Source organism: Pituophis catenifer, unplaced genomic scaffold (assembly GCF_029215685.1).
Source record: "Pituophis catenifer annectens isolate HBS135680 unplaced genomic scaffold, rPitCat1.0.hap2 SCAF_4, whole genome shotgun sequence".
Taxonomy (NCBI): domain Eukaryota; kingdom Metazoa; phylum Chordata; class Lepidosauria; order Squamata; family Colubridae; genus Pituophis; species Pituophis catenifer.
In genome coordinates, this window is record NW_027256884.1 from 39,712,859 (window position 1) to 39,737,963 (window position 25,105).

The window sequence follows — 25,105 nt, forward strand, 5'->3', positions numbered from 1 at the left end:
CAACAGTGGTCATAAAACGGGGCAAAAATCAGTTTAAAAATGTCTTGCTTCGTCACAGAAATTTTGGGCTCAATTGTGGTCATAAATCGAGGACAACCTGTATTAAGCCCTGATGATGGAAATTGAAGGCGTTATTACCCTAGAAGGGGGAAAAAATGTTGCAATTCCGAATTAACGCATAGGACCTCCAGCAGGGAAGGCTCTAATCCCGACTGCTTTTTCCGACGCTTTTTGAATATGGCAAAGTTAGTTTTCGAGCACTAACTCCAGACTTGCGCTATAAAGCAAATTTTTACAGAAAGGCCAGTCTACCATGCAAAGAACAGAGCCAGATGATGCCTCGCATTATCACTTTCCCCGCTTTGAGGTAGAGCAGGATGCGGGAAGAGGGCGTTGCAGACAAGGCGCACCGCGCGGTGCCAAAGGAGACCCACGCCGTTTACTCCCACGCAGCCCTCCTTTGGGCGGGGGGGGGGGGCGGAGCAAACGGCACCGTGACTCTACACCGCGAGCGGGGAGCTTCCGCCAAACCGTTTGTTTTGTAGCTCCGCCTTTTCCGGCCGCGGTCGGTGCGAGCAGGAGGAAGACCGGCAAGAGGCGCGCGGGTTACTGGCAGCGCCCAACCAAGGGCGATGCGCAGCTCCGGTGCTACCTGAGGGTGAATCTCCATGGCGACGGAGCGGCTTTGTGAAGGTCCCTCGGCTTTCCCGTCCCCCGGTGGCGGGGGTGGTCGTGGCGGAGGCGGTCGCCGTCCTCCTGCGGCTGCAGCGGCCGCAGCTCCTCTCGGAGCTCGCGGGATGTGAGGGCGAGGCGCTGCCGCGGAAAGGAACTTAGCCCCGAGCAGGTGATTCCTTCTTCCTCACTTACTTGCAGAAAAGAGAAGTCGCATCTCGGGAAGAGGGTGTTGCGGGTGGCCGGCCGGCTGGCCTGCCTCCGTCGGTCCTGGATCCCCTGTTAATTGCTGCGCCTTGAGAAATGCGCGCGTAGGAGACGCAAGGGCAGAAGTTAGAAGAGGCGCTCGGAGAAAGCTGCGGGTAACTCAGATGGTGGCAGGGGGCTTTTTTTATTTAAAGGGAGACTAGTAGCTTTATTCGATCTGGGCTTCCAAGTGCGATGTTCATATGTGAAGCCGTCCTCCTCTGGAATATGTGGAGGGTAATAGTTTGATGGTTTCAGTCCCTTGATGTATGGAAGCAGACTCCAGCTACCTGGGCTTCAATTTTCTAGGTCGGCTGGAATTGAATTGCAGGTTGCCCTTTTTTTCTTTCTTTCTTTCTTTCTTTTTTTTTTGTGCTTCCTCTTCGGAGTGTGTCATACTGGTTTTTTTTTTTTACTCTTTTGTAAATAAACCGTGGTTGCAACATCAGGAAATAAAAGCCCTTGAACTGAAATTGATTTACAACCTACAACAGGCACCATATAAATACCATTCACAGAACAGCCCAAAACACACACAGTGCTAGGCAGAAGTTTTCTGAAGATGGGCTCCAGACCCATCCGAAACCTTGGATGACGAAACCTCTGGCCCCGGTGAGCGACCCAGATTGGGTGTTGAATTTGGTTTACTTTTCAAGGACCGTGCATGAGATTGTGCAGTGCCCTGATAATCCTTTTGGGATTTAGCCATTCAAACTCTATAAAATTGTAAAGATCAAAAAAGAACAAGAGAGCAGAAAAGTTGATCTGTAAGGTTCGAAATTTTGTTAGATTTGTTTTTCTTCTAGCTGATTTTGTTTTCATCAGAATTCTTGAAATAATGTGGGTTGGTGGTACTATATGTTCCAAGGTAAGACATTATTTCATTTTTATATCAGGTTACTTTTCTTTTACTGCTGGCAAGGTGCACAGACTGTGAGATTCCTATCTGAATTCATTTACCAAAGCTAGGAGGAAGGATACCACATAAAGGCTTAATTTAGAAGATAGTTGGAAATGCCAAACAGCCATACCAAGATAGGAAGCCAGGACCAGGCTGAATAGGCCTAGAGAGCTTTCAGGAGAGGATATGGACATCCAATCCATTGGTTGTGATAGGAATTAACCAACTGGGCAAACCACTTGAACAAACTGGCACTCTCAACATGACAGACATCTAGGGTATAAAAATTAGAGCCCTAGAATTTTCAGCTAAACGACAACTTTAATTTTTATTTGATTGATGGTTAAATGGTCATTAGGCTCATTTTATCTGTTGATTTCTCTGTACTTATATTTATAATGTATGAAACCATTGGAATAAATTTATCTAGAACTATCTATTTGCTTACTTGATTTATGCTCTGCCTTTTTGCCCAAACATTCATGGTAAATTGGATGTTGTTCGTATACTGAGCTTACTTAATATTCTGTTAACCATTTGGGAGCATTTGTCTTGGACTTGAATGGGTGTATGGAAGCTTTGAGCATCTAAGGTTACACAAATTAAATTTAAACACAGATTAGTTTTTCAAGCCTCAAGCTCTAAAAACCAAATGCATAAATAGATTTTTTTTTTTTGCGGAACTATTGGTGAGACTTGATGAGACTGAATAAAATAATACTGGACTGGGTCAAAAAATAGATTAGGATGCATTGATAAATTATATCTGCAGAACATTGAGAAGTTTCTAAAATAAAATTGCCTCAGAATAACAGTTAAAGATTGCCTTTCCCCATATCATAGTGCAGCATTTAGAAATCAATATTGTGGGATGGTCACTGTAGAAGGAATGATGGAAAACAAACTTCATTCTGGATGCTGAATTTGGGAATCTGGGTAAATCACTAGGCATACCAACTTGATTACTGTTAGATACACAAGCAGGAAAAGCATAGATACTTTGCCAGTTCTCAAACAATCAGTTCAATTATCTAACAAATTTATCTCTCAAAGATATTTGATAAACTCAGACTTTCTACTTCAAGCTTTCCTTGTAAATTTGCACAAGTATTTTTCATATATTATCTTATTACTGTATTATTAATAATTCCATAGGTAGATTTTATATATGGCATAAAATCAACTATCAAATCAACTGTACACATGTGACATGTCAAACATTTCATATGAACAATAATCTTGTTATAGTGTAAAATTCTGTTATTATAAAATGAGATATCACTAGGAAGAGCAATTCATTATAGCCTGTTACATCTGTAATAGTCCCACAGTCCTTTAGTGATAATACAGCTTATAAATAATATCACGTGCCACTCATGAATTGCTTTTTGTAACTTTCTAACATACCCAGACAAAAGTTGCTTTGTTAAGATAAAGTTGAAAGTTGTAAGCACAAAATGCTGAGTTATTTTGGTATTCTTCATGGAGATACCAGGGAAACATTTCTATATATTTTCATTTTGCCAATGGCTTAAACTTGCACTTGGGTAAAAATTCTCTTAATAGAACACAATGATATAAACACACTGTTTGTTTTAAAAATGCTAGATAACATGTTTTTTTAATAGTTCTTTCTATAATCTGTTTCAAATAAAGTATATTCCTCACTTAATAATGATAATTGGGACTGGAATTTATGTTGCTAAGCATGGGTTTGTATAGTGCAATATCACATGACTGCTTAGTGATATCAGTTCTAGCAGTCCATAGTTGCGATCTTTAAGTGAGGACAATGCAGGTTGTCAAGCAAAGACCTCACATGATCGTGACTTCTGATTTCCACTGTCTTTTCTGATGACTTTACATGTGAGAAATCTGTAAGGAAGGTCTCATATCACAATCATGACCCTGGGATGGTGTGACTCAGAAACCCAGACCAGTTGTTGTATGCTTAAGTCATGAACAGGTGATCACGTGAGCACTGCAATGGCCAGAACTTCAAAGATTGGTTCAGTGCCATCACAATTTTGAACGGTCACCGAACAAATGATCTTTAAACTAAGACCACCTATAGAGGGGTTATGGCAGTCAGTTTAATGCAGTGATTAAAGGTACCAGGTTAGAACCCAGAAGACTATGAGTGCTAATCCTGTCTTTGGCAAAAAGACAGCCGGGTGACCTTGGAACAGTCCTGCTCTCTCAGCCCTAAGAAGAAGGCAATGACAAACCACTTCTGAAATCTTGACAACAAAACTGCAAGGACTTGTTCAGACAATCATGAGGGATCAGAGTGACTGATTGTACAGATAAAGAAGAGGAATTACAAATGATACAAAAGCTTTAAGTGAGTTGTTACTCATGAAGAATCTGAACTGGAATGAATATTATTCATGTGATGGCCCCATCAGAATCTGGTTCAGTGAAGCAGGAGGAGCTAGAACTGAGAACATCCGGCAAGGATGCAATGTCTCCTCAGGAAGATCCAGGGAGGCAAGGGGCGGAGGACAATGCTTTCCCATGCCCATCCGGCATTGGGGAAGTGATCGACCAGATGAGGAGCCATCTCCTCCTGCAACTGAAAGTAGGGAAGAATCAGCTGCCAATGGTTAGCGCCGATGAAAGGCAACATCCCCTCTGACAAGGAACAGCTGCCTCCCGCACCGGATCTGCAGGCAAAGAGAATTGGAGTAAAGGGAAGCACAGAGGCTGCTCACAAGGAAGCAACCCTGCCCCTCCTCACAAGGAACTTGTGACTTGGGTTGTTTTGGCCAGACGCAGGGGGAAGGTACGTTTGTCAGGAATAACCATTTGCTTTGGTGCACACTTGCCTGGCCCTCATAAATCCTGTTTTGTGGATTTTGAATTGCAATTCAGCCTTGTGCATTTCGGACCTTGCTGTGTGGACTCGGAACCTTGTTTGTGGACTTCCTTCTTGCCTTGTGGATTGGCTCTGGTAAATATTGACCTAGTTTGTGGGACCAGGTGGCATTGACAGTGGGTGGCTCCTTCAGGCAAAATTGTGGTGGAGCTTTACTGGCACCACTGGAGGACCATCTGTCATGGTATAGCTGTGCAATAAAACAGACTTTATTGGTAATTGCATCTGCCAGCAGGACCTGAGTCAGAACAATTTATCATTTTAGATTCACAATAGGTTATGTAAGCAGAGGGGAAAGTATCCTAGATTTTGGACTTACTCCTATCAGTCTATCCAGCATGATAGCAGTTAATGATATCTGAATTTTCCAATAGTTAAATTAATATTTGGAGCAGGGAACCATAATTTTATGAACTTCTAAGCACATCTGAAATCCTGACAGATACTTCTAAAAAGGCTGAATACAGATAGTCCTTGACTTACAACTGGCTGCTTAGTGGCCAAAGTTCCAGTGGATCCAGCTAGAGTATTTACAATCCAGATGTGAAGTTCCAACAGTTTTTCTTCCTCCTTAAAAAAGTTTTAATTTTGAAATTTTAGTGCTAACTTTTTTTTAAATATACTGTTTTTATGTTCTGACATTTTATTATACATCAATCAGAGTCCCTCTTTGAGATGGGCAGTTTAGAAATGTGAAAAATAAATAAAAAATAAATGATGAGCAGGCTCCATTACAATAATATCTATCTGTTATAGATATTAAAAAACTTATTTCGGTGAAGCATATAGGTGAGACTGAATGAAAAGTATTGTGCTCAAAACAATTTAAAATGCAGAAATGAGTCTGATTTCTAAAACACAAAACCATTGTTCTTGAGCTCAGGTTTCTATATAACTAAATAGGATCAAGAAAAGGAGTCAATAAAGAAATGGGCCATGAGATGGGCTTGATTTCACAAATGATAAATTTGTCCCAATACAGTACATACAATTTCAAAATGGCACTCTGAGGAAACCATGCATGAATGCTAACAAACCCCAGACAATTTCTTTTTCCTGTCCCCATACATGTAGTGAAAGATACTTTATATTATTTTAGGGCAGATCTTAATCTATGAAGCAGACCTGTTCTCTCATAGGAGAACTCTGCAGTAACTCTGAATTTATTTCAGGCTAAGCAAACATTACTTCAAAGGCAGGAAATAAAAAAGGGCTGGAAGGAGACAATCTTGACGAATCAAAACCTTATGAAGTCAAATGGTTGGATTCTGACCTTAGACAAATGCTTTTTGTAACTATCATTGGTGGCTGTTGAACTTTAGTCATAGATGACTCAAATCCAAAGGAAAAGTATTCTTAGACATCATAAATGTAGAATGTTAATATTCTACCTTTATGATGTAGGCTGAATAAGAATGTTTAGGAAGATAATATTCCTCATAGGGCTTTTAAACAGTAATGCTGATTACTAGTTTGTGTATTGGGAGTACTTCAATACAGCTCATCATGAATGATGCAGTAGATTGCAATTAATATCATGGCCCATTCAGTCTCAAAGACCAAGACAATTTTGGAAGCCTGGTTTGAAAAAACTTTCTTATTTGGAAATTGTTACATATATGGAGTCATATTTAATATTTGTTTTTTAAACAAGGGTGGTGAATATGTGTTATATTTATTGTATTGCATATTGATTAAGTGCAATCAAGTAAAGTATATTGTGATTGGCGTACGGGGCTTGACTTGGTACTAGTATTTACTTATATCTGTCTGTCTGTCTATCTGTATTTATATACTTGGATGTAGAATATTGAATTACAGTAATAGTTTCATCTTGAAACATTGTCATATTCAGATAATACACATCTGAATTCAATATGAATAATAAGACTAAATGGTAATTCCATGTCGCCCTTCACGTAGTCTTTTTATTGTCGTAATCAATAACAATGCTGGCACATAATTAAACATCCATGTTTTTTTGTATGGACCTATATGTGTACATTTAGACATCTTGACATCTTGACTCATGTTTTATATGTTACAATTAATTTAAAATTTACACTGAATCAGGAAGTGTGCTTTGCTCTGTATTGCTTACATGTCAATATTTGCAGCATAAAAACACACTTCACACTGTCAAAAGTTCAAACAAAAAAAATGTAATAGTTTTTACTGTACTTTCCCATGTTCTGTATTAAAAGTCTGTTAATCATTTGCATCCCACTCTGTTCAAAACTAGTCTTAGAAAATAATAGATTACAGTTTGGTATAGTGTGTGTCAGGTTCCAAAAAGAAGGAAATAAAAGGAGACAAACCTGGATGGCTGCTATCTTAGTTTAATCACTTCTTGGCACTCACTGACAATCACAGATGAAAATCTTGTTAGGACTACTGCCCTGTGCTTCCCACCACCATTTATCCATTAGTTATCACCACCCAACCAATCACACACGCTGCTCCCTCCCATGTGACCCGGAAGTTGTCTTATGTTTAATTCTTGAGTATTTACAACCAGCATTTAAACAGTTAATTCACTTAAGTATTTGCAACCAGCAGCTAAACAGTTAATCCACTTGAGTTTTTGCAACCAGCATCTAAACAGTTAATCCTCTTGTTAATCCCGGCTGGCCATGATGATGTCATCCCCCAGCTATTCCCTCCCATCAATCCTGTCAGTTCCTGGGAGGCTCCACGAAGCACATGCTGGGCTGAAACAAGGTTTGTGCATTCCTCCCCCCACGAATGGCAGCTCCATGCCGACAGCACACTGGAGCTGACAGTGTGTCCCAAAAATTACTTGGGAAAGCTAGAGCTTTTACACACTTTCATCTAGCATGGGAAAAAGTTTCTGAATAGGAATAATTGTGTGCAAAATTTAAAATATTATAAGGACCCATGCCAAATTTCATATAAATCCATGCACAGGTTTGTAAATCACAAAGCTTTTAGTACCTTTTTTGTTTTAATGCTTATGTTTTTGTTTGGGGACAATATATTAAAATTGGAAGCAAATATGAATTATTTAATTAGAAGTATTGTAGGAAATATGTTTTATTCAAAGAGAAGAAATAGCAAGAAATGAGGATGCCTCTTCCTGAATGTAGTTGAGCTAATTGTTTGATACAATGAACAAAAAGAAAGTAAACTCTTACTAATTAAGAAACAAGTAGCAGTATCACATAATCCAAACTTAAACTGTGTTTTAAATCCAATGTATTAAGGTTGGCCTTATGTTTTCTCATGGGAAATCTCATTTACAAGAGATTAGAGTAAGAATAGAACTCTTCTATTAATAAGAGAAGAAAGGGCCCCCCTTTCATCTGATCCATAGAATAATGATTTGTTTGATGATGGAATCACAGATTTGAAAGGGACTCAAAAATTATTGAAGTCCAATCCTCTGTACTGGACCATTCTTGATAGAGAGACAGAGAGATAGAGATATACTTGAAGTTATGTCCTGTTAGTTTTAGTCTTAACCTCAGAAGCAGGTGAAAATACATCAACATTCTTTATAATTTGACAACCCTTGAATATTTGAAGACTGCTGTCTCAAACTACTCTTCTGCAAGCTAAACAAATCTAAGTCTTTCAACTGTTTCTCATAAGACTTGATTTCCAGTCCTTTCACTTTCTTGGTAGCCTTTCTCTGACTTGATCTAGTTGATCTTTTTTTTTTTTAAATAGAGTGATTTCCAAGGGGGTAAATAAAAATGGAAGAATTGGGACTGCCAATCATCCTTTTATATATGTGATTGCTAAGAGTTAACACTGACTTAATGGCACCTAATCAATTAATCAGTACAATATCACTAATTAGTTTTCTTAGAATAATTTATAACAAACTCCTAAAGCTCTTAAACAAAAATAGATCTGAAGTTTATCTTTGAGGTTTAATTTGTCTCAAGTCTAAGGAATATTTATTTTATCAAATGCAGATAGCAATAGTGGACCTTTTAGGTATTTAGCTGGAATATTCACCAAGGGTGCAGCATGAATATGTACATCATTAACTTCTCCTGTGTGTTGCTTGGAGAGTCCAAGCATGGGTTAATTCAGTCTGGCTTGTCATCACTGAGTTGGAATTTCTTTGGTCACGCCTTCCTCTTCTGGCCGAGCCTCAGTTTTTCCAACTCAGTCTAACAGGAAAGACTTGTTTGAGTTGGCTCTTCAATTTAAATTAAATTAAATTAGGAAAATTGGCTATTTTTCAAAGAATAAATTGGTTAAATACAAAAAAAAGAACCTCTTGGAAATTTGCTTGGTGTGGCTGGAAAATGGAGCACAGAGCATGAGTAAGCGCTGTGCACTCTGCGAGGCAGCGATAAGATCGCTGCGGCGGCATTTATTGCCACATGGAATTGGATTGCAGCGAGGATCATCAGGCAGACATCGTTGGCCTCAGGGAGGACCGAGGCTTCGGATTTCCTCCCTTATTGCTGCTGGAGTGCTGTGGATCGCAGGGAGAGAGCACGCTGACCGCATGGCCGATAGCCGCCATTTTGTTGATGGTGGCCATTTTGTTGGGGCATACAACGCAGCAAATTATTTACAATTGAAGCAGTTGGGCGAAAATTGGAAGAGATCTGCATTTCGGAAGCCTGAGCATCTACTTATCACGCAAATAAACCGTATTGCAGGTTTTGTAAAGCGTTTTGTGGTGTTTGGAGACAGTGTTACAGGCCTTACGCCCCTTTAACTCCTGGGGTGCCCAGATTACTGCTGCCTAATATTATTCGCAAACAAACCGTTTTGCCGGTTTGGCGTAATTAGAGCCCTGAACTGCGCAGTGAGTAAATTCTTTCAGTTTGTCTTACAATTGTTTTTCTGAATCTAATATTCTGTGTTAGTTATGGCAAATAGCAGTGATTCTGAGGGGTCTTGACCATCTCAGCCTCAAGCTCAATGTTCTATTCTTAACAAACCAAGATTAAGATCTAGTAAGCCTTCTACTAGCACCCAAGCCAAACATTCTAAATCTTCATCTGCAGCAGCTGAAAAGGATGCCCTGAGAAGACAAAAAGCCTTAGAGAAACATTTTGCAAAAGCCCAGCAACAGGCTGCAGCTCTAAATCCCCTGAGGTTTCTAGGGATCAGTGTGAACCTACTAATGCCTTACCTGCAGATTTACAGACACAGGAGGTACAGGAGGATCAATCTAACTGGTCTCCCACTATACCTCAGGAGTCACATGGATTTTACGCAGCCCCCTATCAGGAAGGATTTACCTTAGCCACTGCTCAGCCTCCTTCTGATTGTTCTTAGGTGCCTGGCAGACAGCATTCAGCGCCATCTGCCACCTTTACGCCCACAACAGCAGGGCTTCACCCTCAGGAGCCGGCACAACAAGGTTTATCCTCAGAATTATGTTATGCCATTGTGCAAACCGTTACCAAGGGCATTGATGAAGCGCTGGCACAAAGGGGATTGTTGGCTCCCTTACATCCAGGGCCTTCAAGGCTGGGTTCTATGCATCAACATGCACATAGGCATAGGGACTATAGAGAGGAATTGTGTCATGATTCTCCATCACTTCACAGTGAGGCTTTGCTGGAAGGAGAGGAGGAATTAGGTGAATTTGAAATGTCTGGTGATGAGAGACTTGGCCAGGATAAACCAGCATACACTGGCTTGTTCCATCCTCATCTCTTTAAGACATTATTGCTTAAAGCTAAAATGACTGCTAATATGGGTCAGAGGGACAGATCTACTGCAGATCCTAAGGACTCTCGGGATCTTTGTGCCAGTCTCTTTACAGAGCAGGTTTCTACTCAGGAAGTTATTCCCTCTCCAAATTTTTTTGTAGATGTAATTCAAAGACAATGGGAACATTCTGTCCCTATTTCAGTGCCTAGTGGCATGGATAAAAAGATGTACACAGTGGAAAAGGAGCTTGAGGAGCTCCTCCAAATTTCCACAATGGATTCTCCCTTGACTAATTTGGCTTCTGCTGCCATTTTTCCTTCTGATAATGTGGAAGGGTTGAAGTCTGAGGATAGGAAGGTGGATTTAGCTGCATGCAAAACTCACCAGGCTGCAGCTTGGGCAATTAGGTCTGCTACAGCACTTCATTCCTTTCCAGAACATCACTCTTATGGTTAAAGCAGATGCAGGCCAGGATCTCCCCAGAGGACGTCCGCCTCCAACAAGATCTCAGTAAGCTGATAGCCGCAACGGAATATACAGCCGATGCAACTATTAATGCTGCCAAATTTGCCTCTAGAGCTCTGGCATCTAACGTAGCATCCAGACGCTTGTTATGGTTACACCAATGGCAGGCGGACACCAGGTCCAAGTGGCGCTTGGCCGCAGCCTCCTTTAAGGGATGTCAGCTATTTGGAGAAGTGTTAGATCCCATCCTTGTGGATCTAACCGGAAGGTTCTGCCTCAGCTGAACAGGAGATATGATAGAAGACTTACTCCTTATTACCATAGGCAGCCCTTTCGGAATACTGAGGCAGGATTCCCCGCCTCCCAATTCCATAGGCAATATTCCCACGGGGTGGACAGATCTCAGGACAGGTCAGGATTTTGAGACAGATCTCGGCAGCCACAGTCCAGGTGGGCTTACAGGGGTTCAGGGTGACGCCCCTACCGTCGTTCCAAATGACTCATGGACTCAAATCCCTATTGGCAGGAGGTTAAAGATGTTTGCCGACCAGTGGAGGGATACCACCAGGGACGTGTGGACTTTACAAACAGTAACTCTCGGACTAACCTTAGAATTTTGTTCCAGACTCCCTCGTCGCTTCATTCAATGTGCGGTACCCAGGGAGGCCGCCAAGAAAGCCATGATGGAGGCCGAAATTCAGCACTTGCTGGACATCAGGGACATAGAACCGGTACCAATTGGGCAAAGAGGTTTGGGGTTTTACTCTGTAGTCTTTCTAGTTCCCAAGAGCTCGGGCGGCCAAAGGGCAATATTGAATTTAAAGGACCTCAATGTTCACATAAAATACAAGAGGTTCAAAATGCAACCCCTTCATTCGATCTGAGGTGGCCTCAGGCAAGGAGATCTTTTGACATCAATAGATCTCGAGGCTTACCTCCATGTGCCCATAAGGATATCCCACAGGAGGTTTCTCAGGTTTGCTTTCGCAGGCCGCCACTGGCAATACTGGGCCCTTCCCTTTGGCCTCTTCTCAGCACTACGCACCTTCACCAAATTACTGGACGTGGTAGCGGCGCATCTGAGGGCTCATTCCATCCGCCTACAGTGTTATCTAGACGATGTTCTGATCCAGAACATCGTCTTTCAGGCAGGCACAGCTGGATCTGCAACTCACGATGCAGACTCTTCAGGATCATGGCTTCTCAGTAAACTGGGAGAAAAGCCATCTGATTCCATCCACCAGGCTTATCCATTTGGGAGCGGTGATCGACACTCAGTTGTTTCAGGTGTTCCTGTCTCAAGAGCGAAGGGACAGTATAAGAGAGATGGTAATGCAGGTTCAGGCGTCAGACTCAGAACCCCTACTGCTTCTTTCCCAACTATTAGGGAAAATGATTTCTTGCTTAGCAATAGTTCCCTGGGCTCGTTTGCATACCAGAGCCTTACAGTGGCTCCTTCTCCCCAGTCAGAGGTCAGGGCGCAGCAACTCACTGTGCAGGATCAGGGTTCCTCAACAGGTGCTTCACTCCTTGGATTGGTGGAAGTCGAAGGCCATAGAGAAAGGTTGCCTATTCCGGGATCCTCCCAGACTGGTCCTAACATCAGATGCCAGTCTCTTCGGCTGGGGGGCGCACCTGAAGACCCATGTGACACAAGGGCGGTGGTCTCAACAAGATCTATGCAACGATATCAACTGGCTGGAGCTGAGGGCGGCCTATCTGGTGCTCCAACATTTTCAAACCGAGTTGTCAAATCAGTCACTGCCAATGTCACTGCCAAGGCTCATGTCAACGTCAAGGGGGCACTCGCTCCAAGCTCCTCATGCACGAGGCGAGGAAGTTGTGTCTCTGGGCAGAACGGCATCTATTGTCCTTGTGGGTGGAACACATCGCCGGGACATCCAACTCAACGGCGGATTGGTTGAGCCAAACGACAATAGACCAGTCCGAATGGTGTCTTCACCCAGATTTATTCCACCTCATCACAGTTCGTTTCGGGACCCCGACTCTGGACTTGTTCGCCACTCCCCAAAACACTCAACTGCCTCGGTTTTTCACCAGGTTTTGGACTCCGGCAGCGGAAGGGATCAACGCCCTTCTTGCCCGTGGCCGACCAAACTACTGTATGCCTTTCCTCCCATCCCCTTACTTCAGAAGGTGATCAGGAAAATCTTGGAGGAAGAGGAGGCGTCCATGGTTCGCCGACCTGATGTCGCTATCGATATCACACCCCTGGATATTACCACTGCCCAGGGGCGCCCTCAGTCAGGGGGCCCTTCAACATCCAGACCCTCAGTAGCTCAAGTTGGCCGTTTGGCACTTGAGCGGGAGACTCTCCGGAAGGAGCTTTATTCCCCTGAGGTGATTTCCACCATTCTGGCATCTAGAAAAGCATTGACAGTCAGGATTTACGATGCCACCTGGGCGTCGTTTTGTTGGTGGTGCACTAGGGTCAATCTGGTACCGACATCCGCGACCGTCCTACAGGTCCTGGATTTCCTACAACAAGGCCTGGAAAAGAGACTATCCACTAATACGCTTCGCCGACAGGTTGCGGCTCTGGCGACCATTTTACCAGGTGAGGGGCCTGTTCTGCTTTCCCATCATCCAAAGGTCTGCAGCTTTTTAAAAGGAGCTGACAACTTGTTACCGCCAATAGTCCATAGGTACCTGACCTGGGACCTGTCATTGGTTTTGCAAGCGCTCACCTCCTTTCGAGCCCTTGCGGACTACTACACTTAGACTATTTACCTTTAAAGTTGCCTTCTTAGTGGCGATTACATCTGCACGTAGGATATCTGAGCTGGCGGCACTTTCAGTGGGCCAGGACTTAAGCATTTTTCACCCAGACCATGTCATTCTTTGTTTGGACCCTACCTTTGTGCCAAAAATAAATTCCTGGTTCCACAGGGCACAGGAGGTCATTCTACCAGACTTTTGTCCCAATCCAAGACATCTGAGGGAAAAGCGCTGGCATACGTTGGATGTTCGCCGGGCTTTGAAAAGATACATTAAGCGGACAGTACCTTTTAGGCGGACGGAGGCCTTATTTGTGTGATTCCAGCCCACTTCTATGGGGAAAAAGGTATCACCATCTAGGTATCACCATCTACCATTGGACGTTGGCTCAAGGCGTGTATTGCATCAGCTTATGAACAACAAGCTCGTCCTGTGCCCCATCGCATCACAGCGCCTTCTACTCGAAGTGCTGCCACCACAGCAGCCTGGCTACGCAGGCATCGATTTTGGAAATTTGCAGGGCCGCCACTTGGCCTTCCCCTTCTCCGTTCGTGAGGTATTACAAACTGGATCAGTACGCATCTGCTGAAGCAGCGTTTGGGAGGCGTGTCTTACAGAGAGTCCTGACGGCCGAGGGGACCCTGGACCAATCTGCTTCCCACCCAACATCAATTTAGCTTGGGTATATCCCATGCTTGGACTCTCCAAGCAGCGCACAGGAGAATGAACATTGGACTTACCTGGAACGTTCCTTCTATGTGTGCTGCAGGAGAATCCAATCCCACCCTGGTTTGTGCTGGTCCGAGGTCCAGGAGTGGTCATTCTTCGATTTGGACTGCATCTTCTCTGTTTCCGGTTTCGTTGGAAAAAACTGAGGCGCAGCCGAAAGAGGAAGGCCTGGGCAAAGAAATTCCAACTCAGTGATGACAAGTCAGACTGAATTAACCCATGCTTGGACTCTCCTGCAGCGCACATAGAAGGAACATTCAAGGTAAGTCCAACGTTCATTTGCAAATTATATTAATAAACAAAGTCAAATAAATTACCTTCTGCCTTTTACTTGATAGAATCATACTTAAGAATGAGCAAATGCTATAATGTGTCCTTATGTTAATAGGAGCAAAAGCTTATACAAATTTATACAAATTGAAACTTTGATAGATATCAGTCTTGCATGTAATTAGGGTACGTTAATTTCTAAGTTAAGGAATCAGAATAAATTTAATTAGAATATAATTTATCCCATAGAAAATGTATTTCTTTCTTACTGAATAGAAAACTTGAAACTTGATTGCCTCAGAGACTTTACTGCTCAAACACTGTCTCTATAAAGAGTGGAATTGTGCACATTTCCAAATTATAACCTCCAAGGGGTATATGAAGCTAATATAATCCATACTAACTTGGTTTATGCATTGTGTTAACTCATTTGTTAAATTAATAAGCGAGGTACCCTGATTTAAAGCCTTCAGTAATGAAATTTATTTAACTTGCTAAATGAAATACTCCACATTATGACCTAATACATTTTGTGAAATACTTGGATTGCTAAGATTTGTTTTTATTGAATATTGAATATTGAATACTTGAGTAAGAACAACTTACATTTTCAGCATCAAAGTTACCAAAATTCTCTGTTACAGATTAATTTTAACACTTTAGTTGGTTCAGATTCTAAATATATTTTTTTAAAATAACTGGATCAGAGAAGATGGATCATAGATGAGTGGGGGGAGTTGAAGGGCTCCTGCGATCATAAGTGTGGGTGGGCTGTCAAGTGCCTGAATTTTGATCACGTGATCACAAGGATACTGCAACAGCAGTAACTTTGGGCACACGTCATACTGTTAAGTCCATTTTTTCAACACTATAAATTTGAATGGTCACTGAACAAATGATCATAAATTGAGGATGACCTGTACAATGTTATGACTGAATTTCAGGACACAAGTAGCAATATATGCAGTTCAGGGACTTTATTATTTGGGGGGGGGGGGAACAAGGAGAATTTATTATTCTTATCACTGTAAATAGTTTACAGAAGATGTTACTATATATGACTTCTGCTCATATGCTGTCTTAAAAAATAGGGAGACTTATATACAACATAACTTGTGCCAGAGTTCAGTTTGGCATTTTTCTTTTTTAGCATCTCCTCTCTGATTAATAATACGAGAGACAAATGGGTTGAAAAATGTCATCAAGGTAAGGTACTGCTCTTTATAAGAATATTGGTTTAATAAAAATATTCAGGTGATGTAGAAATCTGCCTTTCTTCTGAAGAGAATTGTGTGCCATTGTATCTAATAAAATACTAAAAGTTGGGAAACTAGGAAAAAAGTAGATGCTTGTAAAATAAGAAAATTCTTTCAGTTTCAAGAAATTGTTTCACTTTCTCTTAAACAATAATATTAATATTAACTACTGTTGAAACAGTAGTTCAGTACTGCTGAACTACTGTTGAATGTAGCCCATCAAACATTATACTGAAGTGAAAAATTAAGTAATGTGTCAATTTTCCATTTTGAAAGGCATTGCAATGAGATGAGTTAGGACAGTACTTATTTCCAAAGCAATATCATGTGTAATACTATTATGAAACATCACATAAATGCATGCAGTCTGTTTATCTCTTGTTTTTTTTTCAGGATAACCATAGTGCTTTCCTGATTAGGTAGAAATGGTTTTTTTTTTTAAAAAAAAATATTTAGATAGATGATGTAGCAATTTGCAAGAATGTTCTTGTTGACTTTTATGACTGATCAGTTAATATGCAACCAAAATGATCAGGAAGTTCAGTTTTCACTTCCTTTTAGAGGATCTTTATAATCACACCCTGCTCTGTTTCTCTGTTGAAGAATTACTGTGGTCGCACTTGGAGTTTCAGAGGTTGGTATTGCCTTTAAGGATGTATTATTATTTTATTGCCTTTAAAAGGTCACTGAAAGTTTGGATTTTTATAATCTTTTTTAGACTATTACTACTGTCTGGGTACTTTTGATCACGTGTTTTGAGAATCCCAAAACATTTTCAGAATTTTTGATCAGAAGTTATGTAAAAATTTTGGACTTTCCAATGGAATTTACATAAAATTAAGATTTAATCTTTTTCTCACATTCTGTTTCCTATAAAAACCTTTGATTAATTGAATATTATCATATTTATTACAATGTTAATTTCATTTATTGTATTTTTATTTTGGTGTATCATTTCATTGTATAAAATTCCACTATTTTTCTTTCACTTTTCATTTTATTATGTCATATAAATCAATTTTAAATTGATTATCTTAGTGTAGGTCTGGTTTAGATGACCCAACTTGCTTGATAAATTGCAATATTTTTTGAAAACCTTCCTGAATGGAATGCAGTGTTAATTGAATGCAGGAAACACAATTCTGAGCCCACAATCAACATTTTCTGTAGTGGTGTACCCACTGACAGAATTTAGTAGCTGACATATACAAGAGGGACTTCCCACAGAATTAGGATGTGGACATAATCCTATAGGTGGGGGCATCATGTGAATAACGAAAGTGTCTAATGTTTCTGAACAAAATTTTAGAAGAGACCTGAAATTTCTTGAACTGTAAAATTCAGATATTTTGTTTTGAGAGATTTTTATGCACCATTTCTGTGTTTGCAGTTTTGAACAAGCAATTTGAGAATAGAGGATTATTGGGCTCATATGAAGCAAATTAATACTTTTACAGAAAAATTCATTCTTAATTGAAATGGATTGCCTGTGGGCCTATGTTTATCTGGAACTATGCCTTCCACTGAAAAAAAGGCTTATTTTCCACACTACATAATTGATCTCTTTGATGTGCTGGGTTATAACAACATATATTTCTTTTAGGTTCCAGTTTGGCATCATCTTGCTTCCAATATCAGCAGCAGCTTTGTACCTTGATCAATGTGACAGTTTGGAAAACTTTAGCAGCTGACGAAATGATTGAGAGTCGGGGAAAATATGATTTCTATATTGGGCTTGTGTTGGCAATGAGTTCCAGTCTTTTCATTGGAGGGAGTTTCATCCTGAAAAAAAAGGGTCTCCTTCGATTGGCAAGAAAAGGCTCCATGAGAGCAGGTAAAATTTTGAGGGTTTTTTAATTTTAAGTTTTTAATTAAATTTGCATTCTTATAAGTTATGTAAGATTTTTTTCAGTATTAGATAACATCAGTTTTTAAATAGGTATTATTTGTTTTCATGCAGAATCTGGTGTATAGGACAAAATTCCAAATACTTATTTCAGTCCTTTTAAGCTAGCTTTCAGTTGTATTTTCAGCTTCTTCTAAAATCTCAAAATACAATTTTGGTTTTCATGATGCAAGAAAAGTTCCTGTTTCTTCATAGATGCTTTAATTATTAATGTGAGCATCATTTTTAATATTGTGTAAATGATTAAAGGCTAAAGTGAGTAGGACAATAATACAGAGTTGAGGCCAAATTTTTCTGCTTTTTAAAAAGTTTTTGTGGGGAAATTAGGATTTCCCCCCTATAAATTATGTTATCTGTTTCAGAGTATGTATTATATATTTACGGTGTTTTCTACATCAAAATTGCAGGAAGCTACGCAATAGATGTTTTTTAACAAGTAGCTTGGCATTTTTACAAGAATTTGAACCTATACTTTTAAAGTATAGTAAGCTGTAATGGATCATAATAACATCCTTTTCTTTTTTTAAAAAAATAGGACAAGGTGGCCATGCATACCTTAAAGAGTGGCTATGGTGGGCTGGACTTTTGTCAAGTAAGTACCTGGAAAAACTGTGCTAATTGACTGTAAGCATAACCACTTATTCATACATTGTACTAAGTCTGGTGTAGTGGCTAAGGTATTGGCACAGAAACCAGAAGACTATGAGTTCTAAGCCTATCTTAGGCAGGGAAGACAGGTGGGTAATTTGGGACCAATTATTATCTCTCAGCCCAACCCACCTCAAAGGCATATTATTGTGGGGAAAATAAGAGGCAGAAGTATTTATTAGGCATGTTTGCTGCCTTGAGTTGACAGACAGACAGACAGAAAGACAGACACACGCATACACACATTATGTATGTGTGTATGCGTGTATGAGCAGGATAAAAATATAATAACAATAGTAATACAATGTCTAAAACAAACCAAAAAGTGATCTTAGAGTAGGAGCAGGCAATAACAATGTATTGAAAATCTTTATTTTCTGATATTTTTTTATTTAAAGATTAATATAATAGATCAGAAATTGCAGTCTGGCATTCTTTTCAGTGAAATCCAAATACTTAATACAGGTAGTCCTCGACTTACGATCACAATTGAGCCCAAAATTTATGTTATTAAATGAGAGATTTCTTAAGTGAGTTTTGCCCCATTTACAACCTTTCTTGCCACAGTTGTTAAGTGAATCATTGCAGTTGATATGTTATTAACCTCTTTGTTAAGTGAATCTGGCTTCTCCATTGACTTTTGCTTGTCAGAAGGTTGCAAAAGGGGATCACATGACCTTGGGACACAGCAATGGTCATAAGTATGAACCAGTTGCCAAGCATCTGAATTTTGATCACATAATCATTGGGATGCTTCAAAGGTCGGAAATGTGAAAAGTGGTCATGTCACTTTGTTCAGTGCAGTTATAACTTGGAACAGTCACTAAATGAACTGTTGTAAGTGGAGGACTACCTGTACTAGATATGGAATGCTCATATCCAAAGTGGGCAAGATTTGGGCTGTTGATGTCTCCTTAACTCAAATATTACCTGTACTACCGTACAGCCCTAACAAAAGCACAGCTGTTTTAAGTAGTCAGCAGATACCACAAGGGTGCCTGTACTGCATCCGTAGCAGTGTTGTTAGCTTTGCATGTTTCTTCTTAATAGAGATGTGTAAGGTATGTGGCATTATTCAACTCCATCATCTTCTTGCAAAGCAGTATTTTCTATAGCTAGAAAGTAGAATATCTGAAGAGCTGTGGTGGCACAATGGTTAGAATACAGTATTGCAAGCTGTCCACAGCCAGTAGTTTGATCCTCACGGGCTTAAGGTTGACTCAGCCTTCTATCCTTCAGAGATTGGTAAAATGAGACCGAGATTGTTGGGGGAAATATGCTAGCATTGTAAATTGCTACACAGCAATTTACGGAGAGAGCTGTAAAGCACAATGGGGCAGTATATAAGTGCTATTGCTACTGTTAATTGTAAAAATAGGTAATAAAATGTATTAATCATCTACCACAGACTATTCAGGTGCTGTTCTGTATTTGCCTTCTTCTCTCCATTATTTTCTAATTTACTTTTACCTTTCCCAAGGATGAATTCATTTAAAATAGTAGATATAGCGGTGAAAATTGTTATTCAGTTTATCTCACCTCTTCCCTTCCCATGTCTTTTCCTCAGTGGGAGCTGGCGAAGTTGCTAACTTTGCTGCGTATGCATTTGCACCAGCTACATTAGTGACCCCATTGGGAGCTCTCAGTGTTCTTGTAAGGTAAGAAGGTAGTTTTAGGTATCTGTGTAAATATCATCAAGAGAGCTAGCTAAGCACTTACTTTTAATGCTGGCAGAGAACTGGGTTTCTGAGCCTGGCTCAGTTGCTTTAGGTTTTGGTTTCTTGAATATTTCAATGTAATTTTCTATCTTGAGGTCTTTACTACTGTCTGCCCTTCCTCCCACCCATTGCTTATAAAAAAGCCACAACTTAGATGATTTTAGAAATAAATCTTGGTATAGCATAATCAAAATTTTATCAGCAATTCAGTTTAATGTTCTATGCATGAGAGTTTGCTTACTTGCTTGTAGATTTCATATTTTGAATTGAAATTATATACAGGTAGTCCTTGACTTACGACCAGTCATATAGCAACCCTTCGAACTTACAATAGATAACCCCAAAACCTGAAGTTTCAGGACCCAGGCGTGAACACCCCTGTAACACCCCTGCGGTTGTTTGCCCTTGCAACCAACCACAGAGATGCTGCAATATGCTTGTCCCTTCCCCCCCCATGTTGTCCCACTGAGTCCCCCCAGGCACTAAGACTGCTACTCACCCTGGGATTTTCTTTTCTCACTAGATGCTAGCCTTAGCTTCCCCAGCATGGAAGCATTTCTTCTCACTAGCACTAGCTCCCCATCAGGAGAATTTCTTCTCCTTGCTAGTACTAACCTCAGGTCCCTCAGCATGAGCTGTGTTAGTATAACACTAGCACGGCTCACGCTGGGGGAACCTAAGGCTAGCATCTAGTGAGGAAAGGAAAACAGATAATTTTGCCAGTGTTATTTTTCACTCAGAAAAAGTCAGACACTTGGGGGATTGTTCCACATGGAACAGCAATGTAGGGACCTGTCCTCCTTCTCTACCACACCCTAAGCTCTGGAGATATTTGATCTTGTGGGGATGGGGGTGGTGACATGGCCCAAAGGGCTGTGAGGACCCCAAAGGGCTGCAAGCAGAGCATGGGGTATGGAGGGTGGAGGCCTTGGGAGGTCCATGTCAGGTGGACTTACGCCTGCACTGGGCCCCCTGGGCCTCCCCTACCTGAGGCACCCTGTGTTCCACAACGACTGGTACATTTGTTTTAAAAAATGCATTGGGGGGAGCAGGAATGGGGGTTATTAAGACAGGTGGTTCACTTAATAATCGTTATGGACACTTTTCATTATAGTCATTACTCAAAGACCAACTGCATAGAATTTTCTCCTTGGAGTAATCATGATAGTTTTTATTTAAAAAATATCTAAAAGAATAAATTTATCTTGTTAAGTGTCACAACCAGAAAATCCTTGCCCACTTTCTCTTAAAATTCTGTGAGTGCCTCAAAATCTCTGGAGGATTTAGAGCCATTCTGAAATTGGATTTTAAAGTGTAAAATAGCCTCTTCCTCTCTATCCAAAGAAGCAGCATTTCAATTTATTTTAAATAAGGCTACTTCATAACAGTTTATTTGGAATACATGCATTCTGCCTTCTAAACCTGACAGGCCTTCAAATAACTTTCAACATTTAAAAAATATGCAACCCCCATCCCCCCCAAATAGAAATTCTACTCTGTAACAATACAAACACATAATTGTTACTGTAGATTATGATTTAAGAACAGTGCTTGATGTCTAATTTATATTTGTGTGTTTTAGTGCCATTCTTTCATCATACTTCTTAAACGAAAAACTTAATCTACATGGAAAAATTGGGTGTTTGTTAAGCATACTTGGTTCCACTATGATGGTCATTCATGCACCTCAAGAAGAGGAAGTTGAAACGTTGGGTGAAATCTCCCACAAGTTAGGTGATCCAGGTGAGAGAAAGATTTATTACAAAGAATTCAAGGTGGTACTTCTGTACTCAATTGAGGAATATAAATAGCGGGCCAGGATCTAGCCCTGCTGTGAGTGTCCCTTCACATTCCACTAGAGTTCTTCTGCGTGGGGTTTGTAATGTGTTTAGTTGCATATATCTAGCTTCCCCACAACTGGAGAGCCTAGTAAGACAGGATTACCAATGAGGCTTTTGAATGCTTTTAGTTGAAGGTTCTTACAGTGCTCATGTATACACTTCACTCAATACACAAGAATCTGAAGAGGCATTTGTGAATGTTGAGAATGAGGTTGGAGTACATCTTCAACTCCATAGCTCATTTTTAACCCTTGCCTGTGTGCTCTGAACACTTACGGAAGTCTATTAAATGGTTTAATGCTGCAAAGTTTAAAGTTGTAGCAATAAATAGATTAGACAGACAGTAACCATGAGACAGTTTACTGTAAGACTTCCTTTTCTTCTGGAGCCTCTGAGCTATGAGAATGACTTTGATATTTAAGAACGATGTATCCAGCAGAGAAGCATTCCTCCAGTTTTTACTAGGAGTCAACACAGGTTTAACTGACAGCTAAAATTAAGAAGGTCTTAGTTACTCCTCATGAAATAATATATGTATTCTGATTGATGCAAATATTAAAATTGCATCATTAGTAAAGATCAGATAAGGCAAGGGTATTTTTCTATGCATTTCTATCTTTAACTCGGGGTGGGCTACCTGAAACTTCTAAATGACTCTCTCCTCACCCCCATTATTTCATCAAATTTGGCAAAATGCATGCATTTGGAGATGTGACAACCCCTGTACTTAAAATATACATATTAAACCTATACACATCTATTGCCCTCAACTTCCTCCTCTACCCCACCCGCAACAAGAAAAAATATCACCGTTCTACAAAATATAACTTTTGGTCATAGAGTTCCTGTCCTTCTTTAGCTGATCATACCACCTTTGACAAACTCCAAGTGTTTGTTATGTTTTCAAAATGTGTTACTACTTAGTATGTGCAATTGCAGCATGCCATGGTTTGTTTGTTTTTTTAATATTTCAGGTTTTGTGGTCTTTGCAACACTTATTGTCATTGTATCCTTGATCATGATCTTTGTAGTGGGACCTCGACATGGGCAGACGAACATTCTCGTGTACATAACGATTTGCTCAGTCATTGGAGCTTTATCCGTATCCTGTGTAAAAGGTTTGGGCATTGCTATAAAGGAACTTTTTGCAGGAAAAGCTGTGCTGAAACATCCATTAGCCTGGATTCTGCTGCTAAGTCTTATTGCTTGTGTAAGCACACAGATTAACTATTTAAATCGGGCCCTGGACATATTCAACACTTCTATAGTGACACCAATCTATTATGTGTTCTTCACAACATCTGTTTTAACCTGTTCTGCGATCCTCTTCAAGGAATGGCAACACATGGCAGCTGATGACATTATTGGCACATTTAGTGGCTTTATCACCATAATTGTGGGGATATTTTTATTGCATGCCTTTAAGGATGTCAATTTTTCCCTATCAAATTTGCCTGTGACATTGCATAAAGATAACAAAGGAATAAATGGCTGCGTGCCAAGCACATATGAACTATTTAATCACGATGAAGAAAGTGCAACTCGCATAAGTGACCTACATTCCCCTGATGGAATATCTTCCAGGAGAAATGGAAATCTGTCAGCCTCCTAAAGAAAACAATTCTGTAACTTTTGTTTCATTGTGAAGCCAGTTTTACAGCATTTTTCAAACAGATATATTTAAATAGTACTGTAGACAATCATTTTTTTAGGTTTGACTAGCTTGGTAAAAGAGCGGTGGTGGATTTTTATTTGCCTTACTCTTAATTTAAAAATACTAAAGAACCTCACTCTGTTATTTGCTTAACTTAGTAAGAATATGTAAATATTCTGTTTTGGTTTAAGACTTCTTGCACTGATGACAATTTTAACAAATAAAATGCTTTATTTCTGACTAAGTGATCTATTGGTCCTGCACACCTACAAATCTTTTATGGTAATTTGGTGAATGATGCAGGGACTTGTTCTTATTATGAGACACTGCTACTCATCCATAAACAATCTGTATTTGGACAATTTATGATCAGCTGCACCCAAATGTGCTAGATTCTAGGTCTAGACTGCAGTTGCAACCAATGTGTTTTTATTTAATCGATGAACCAGACATTTCTGAGGAACAAGACTTAAGTGGTATCAGCTCACAAAGGTCATTACGTAGAAAAATGCTATTTTAAGAAAGTATCTAGGTGTAAACCATGTTTGTATATATTAGCACATACCCGAAACACATACAAATACTTAGTGGTTTCAAGTATTTAAAGTGCTTCATGTTGAGATTACTGCTGAATAATGCATAACAATTGGCGAATTTATTCATTCCATTATTGAAAGTGGGATGAAATAATAAAATAAACTTGCTTTTTTCCCCTTTTCCAGTCTTTCTACTGTAACAATTTCCTGCATGGTTTGACTCTCTTTTCTGGAACACCAAATGCAATAAAAAATTAAATGTACCTTTCTACTCCATCTAAAGCAGACTCAAATCAACAGGCAGAAGGCAGGCTTAGGTGTGTTTGCAAAATGGAGGAATGCCTGTAGATTATGTTTCAGCTTCTCTATATGGAAGAAAAAAGTTGAGAAGCTGACCTTCAAAATTGGGAAGGTGGAAACTAACTGAGACTGAGCTGGAAAAAGCTTAAAAGAGAATAAATTACATCCTGATAAAATGCAATAAGAGCGCATCAAATGCCAATTGTTTACTCTATTATCAGTTTGGCAGTAGATTGCATTCAATTAGAAAAAAGTCTCAAAATGTTTGGAAGAATAAAAATGCAATGAAATTAGATGTTTCAGTTAATGGCTGAAGGCATCTGTTGTGGGAAATAGTGTGGATTATTGTAGCAGTTTTTAGGTGTTCTGTTGGTAAGTGACAAAGTAATCAGCTATGATGTCAGTTGTGGCGGTTCCAGTTGCTGTCATTATGCAAATCCTACCCAGTCGTAATGTTCAATAGTCACACAATAGCCATTTGCAGGGCTCACCATCTCCTCCTGGCTTCTCCACTGACTTTGCTTGTTAGAAGTAAACAGTGAAAGCTACAAACTCTGAATATGTGACTGCAGGACGCTGTAAAGGCCACAATCATGAGACCTGGTAGTAGGCACTCCCTTGTTCAGCACCATAACCAGGAAAGGTTGCCAAACAAGTAAACATTAAACCAGAGCTATCCATATAATCTTTTAAAGCA

At 40.0% G+C, this 25,105-nt stretch overlaps 1 protein-coding gene across 3 annotated transcripts; it reads left to right on the plus strand.

Annotated features, from left to right (window-relative positions):
• Window positions 1-583: 583 nt before the first annotated feature.
• Window positions 584-24,289, plus strand: NIPA2 (NIPA magnesium transporter 2). 3 transcript variants are annotated; one of them, XM_070942666.1, is made up of 7 exons: window positions 584-844; window positions 15,700-15,755; window positions 17,409-17,639; window positions 18,247-18,303; window positions 19,927-20,017; window positions 21,660-21,820; window positions 22,893-24,289. In XM_070942666.1, exons 3-7 carry the CDS (start codon window positions 17,501-17,503, stop codon window positions 23,528-23,530), a joined length of 1,086 nt encoding a protein of 361 aa, XP_070798767.1. In that variant the 5' UTR covers window positions 584-844; window positions 15,700-15,755; window positions 17,409-17,500; the 3' UTR covers window positions 23,531-24,289. The 3 variants fall into 3 exon arrangements, with proteins under 3 accessions (XP_070798767.1, XP_070798766.1, XP_070798768.1); XM_070942665.1 differs by lacking the exon at window positions 15,700-15,755; XM_070942667.1 differs by lacking the exons at window positions 584-844; window positions 15,700-15,755 and adding an exon at window positions 16,382-16,439.
• Window positions 24,290-25,105: the final 816 nt, after the last annotated feature.

Bases quoted from the DNA above. Each gene is read 5' to 3' on its own strand.
- NIPA2 (XM_070942666.1), top strand. From the start codon at position 17,501: ATGATTGAGAGTCGGGGAAAATATGATTTCTATATTGGGCTTGTGTTG. The intron at 20,018-21,659 runs GTAAGAAGGTAG...TGTGTGTTTTAG, and splicing joins GCTCTCAGTGTTCTTGTAAG to TGCCATTCTTTCATCATACT. The intron at 21,821-22,892 runs GTGAGAGAAAGA...TTAATATTTCAG, and splicing joins CCACAAGTTAGGTGATCCAG to GTTTTGTGGTCTTTGCAACA.